This window comes from Echinococcus granulosus (genome assembly GCF_000524195.1).
Source record: "Echinococcus granulosus chromosome Unknown EG_S00179, whole genome shotgun sequence".
NCBI lineage: Eukaryota > Metazoa > Platyhelminthes > Cestoda > Cyclophyllidea > Taeniidae > Echinococcus > Echinococcus granulosus.
In genome coordinates, this window is record NW_020170559.1 from 91801 (window position 1) to 95037 (window position 3237).

Below are 3237 nucleotides of genomic sequence, written 5' to 3' on the forward strand. Positions count from 1 at the left end.
GCGTAATCCATAATGTGGGCAAAATATGGGTTGCTAATGAATTGCGAGCCTGTTTTTATTGTCCTCGTAACCTCTTTCCTTAGGGTGGAGTCGTTGCCCACTATGCTCTAGCTAAGGCAAGATTTGAACCATCAATAGTGAATTCCGTGATAACTTTGGCGTCTCCACTCAGATCTCCGGGTAGGCTTATCTTTTGCGAATATGCCTCTCTCTTCTTTTAGTCGTTGCACTGAGTGTTCATTTGTTGCGGATATACGACCGTATTCACGAATTCTGGCGTAATGTATCCTTGGACTCCAGCTACGATCATCTTACCTTTCTTTCCATCACCGGAGGCATTTCAGATTATCAAGTGAATGTTGTCGCTTATTGATCATGTTAAAATTCAGCGCCAGTTCGTTCTCACGTTACCGTAATTTAATTGTTTGCGGATTTTCGTTTTAGGTGTGGGATGGTTTGGGAAAAACCACCCTACCAGTGGATCGTGCGCTTCACCTTTCTACTCCATCAATCAATAAAGTGTGGCTGTCCTGTGATCATCTCTGCATTCTATGGTTTGTCTTCTATATTGCTGTAGTATATATTACTGCGGAATAGCTATTATGAGGCATCGTAAATACCAGTTTACAGGCTCTACAGTCTGGGGAATGGGCAAAGGTGGCAGAGTTGCTGGACTTTTGTCTTTTAAACGGAGTAGATGAAGTTTGTTGGTAGACAGGGATCTAGGTCTATAAAAAAACTCATTGCAAGGTTGTGGCAGGCACTGCTTATTTGTGTCAGCTTTACTTCGGCTGAGTAGTAAGTACTGTACTAAGACTCTTACCATGCATTGGATCTCTAGTTACTTTAACCAAAATTAGCTGGTGTTGCTGGGTTGATCAGATCTATGGATGGACCTCTCAATACCTAGTTAACGGATAGCCATGTGTTAGAACTCAATTTTAATCACTTGGTTATAGATAGTCCCATTCTTTATGCGGTACTTTGAATTTGTTCCCGTGTGTCATTCTAAAAGGTAATTCTTTGCCCTACAACATGGCGAAGTCATTGGCATATCCCCCCGTGGGGTAGCTTTAATGTGGATCGCCCAAACGTTAACGTATGTCTTAAAACACACATACAAATACGCACTTAATCTGTGTCCATTTTCCAAGTGTGCTACTTGTTCTCATGCTTACGCGAGTCCAAAGTTTGGAAACCTGGTATAACGAGGCTCTGCACACAGTTGCCTATTTATTCGTCTTTTTTAGGTGCAAACAGCTCGTCTCTCGTCTGAACCATGCCTTATTTGCTAACGTGAACGCCACAACACGAATGGTAATTGTCTTCCTCGAATGCTTGTTTATACAAAAACCTCGCATACGAACAAGCTAACGCAGGGCGGTCTTTTGTGGGCATTAGGCAGTGGTGCAATCTCCACACTGGCTAGCGTAAATTATCCAAAATAGTAAACACTTTCTTTCCTCCTTCCACTCCTTAATCGACCGAAAGGATGGTTTGGTGATTGGGAGGGACTTAAATACTGACGAATTTGATAAATTTGCAAGCCCACCTTCACAGAAGTGCCTATACTACATAAGAGTACGAACAAACGTGTGACTAGTATCGAGCACTTTGGACTCTCCGTATGCCTAAGGTAGTACCGAGTTTGCAGATCTTCATTGTCTCCAATTTTTGTGCTTATCACTATCTGCTTGTAAAATGGACCCCACTGAATGGCAACTGCGTGCAATGTGCCCTTTTTGTATGGTATTACAAAATTTGTAGATTCCTCGTATTTCTGGTGTTTGACTTTTAACTACTGTGACGCTAAGCCATCATTGTTTGTATTCCAAAATCGCGTTTATATTTTGGCGTCGATTACTAACGGTGGGGTTATACTTGTCAAGTAATGCCATTGTGTGTATCACTGCCATGGAAGCCTTCCAGTTTTCACGTGACAGTGAAACGAAGGTCCAGGTTTGGCTCGAATGCCTCTCTTTTCATACTTAGTTTAAGTTCAGTCGTGGCATTAAATAAGGTAATAGTTGCCATGAGACGTTTCTTTATTGTTGCTGGGAAGTTGTGACTTGTTCTAAGGAATATATCAATTGCATAACATCATGCCAGATCTTAAAAGTTAGTTAGTGACTGCATTGTCTCGCTACCATGAGGCTATAGGTTGCAGTGTCTGGATGATTTCTTAGACATGAATCAAACAAATTTGTGAACATTGGTGGGAAAGTGGTCTACTCTACGTTTTCGTTTTCTACAACTGTCAGTGAGAAAAATCCCCTTAGTAGTTGTTCTGACTCTCTTTGAATAAGTAACTATTGAGATTGCCAATCTGTGCTTACAAAGCAAATGTTGATACATACTGCTCGGCTAATTGATGCAAATCGGGTCTTTTGTGGCTGGTGACTTGGTATCACAGTGCAGCAAATTCAGCCGATGACAATCGTAAACCTACTGCTTTACCCTCAATAGTCACGTGCTTCCCAAGTCACGGGTCCTTACCACTGATGCTTTGATAATTTTTAGCCACTGACAAATCGGGTGCAACAGATGGAAATGCTGCAGTCAACTTTTCTCTCCCACCCAGTTCCTCTGGAGCCTCCATCCCCATGCGAATTGGATCAACCACCAGTTGTGGTCGATTCACGTTGTGTCTGGTACAATCGAGCTGGTGACTTAAACGGTGTCTACACAGCCACTAAGGTTCGTCTTTTAGCCTCGCTTTACGTCACATCACTGAATTTGATTTGGGGCTTTTAATGGAAAAGCCAAAAGCAGCATTCTCTCATCATTTTCACGTCCTTGCCCCAATGTTTAACCGTCTTAGGTGGTGAAGTCACCTACCCATAAGTAAGACAGCCAGTTGCATTTTGCCTTTTCAAACTTTTTTACCTGTCGACATACAGATTCTTTATTATCCATCTCATTAATGGCGGGGCAACATTTCTTCTGACCTAGTCAACCGCAGTCCCACGGCCATTTGTCCACCTTTTCGCAATGTGTTAACAGCCTGAGTGTAGAAATCAACTTGTGAGGTTTCATTGTGTCCCCCATTTCGGCGTCTTAACTTTCCACTGGCACGGGTTGGGCCGGATGCAATCCACGCCTAATGCGATGCGTCCCTAATGGCTTGCGTGTAGTACCTGCCGACTCCTCATAGCTTTGAGATTAGTCTGTTTAGTGATTGATGGTAATCACGCTTCAGCCATTGTTCACTTGTCAGTGTGACTTGCGTCGTCGTCC

General features: G+C 42.8%; 1 protein-coding gene across 1 annotated transcript; it reads right to left on the reverse strand. All coding sequences in view use genetic code 11, as the record gives it.

Moving 5' to 3' along the window:
- Positions 1–1435: 1435 nt before the first annotated feature.
- On the reverse strand, positions 1436–2599 carry EGR_09964 (hypothetical protein; the record flags this gene model as incomplete). The annotated part of the gene is made up of 2 exons (XM_024499213.1): positions 1436–1566; positions 2497–2599. The coding sequence occupies 2 exons, from the start codon at positions 2597–2599 to the stop codon at positions 1436–1438; spliced, it is 234 nt and encodes a 77-aa protein (XP_024346378.1).
- Between the last annotated feature and the right edge of the window lie 638 nt (positions 2600–3237).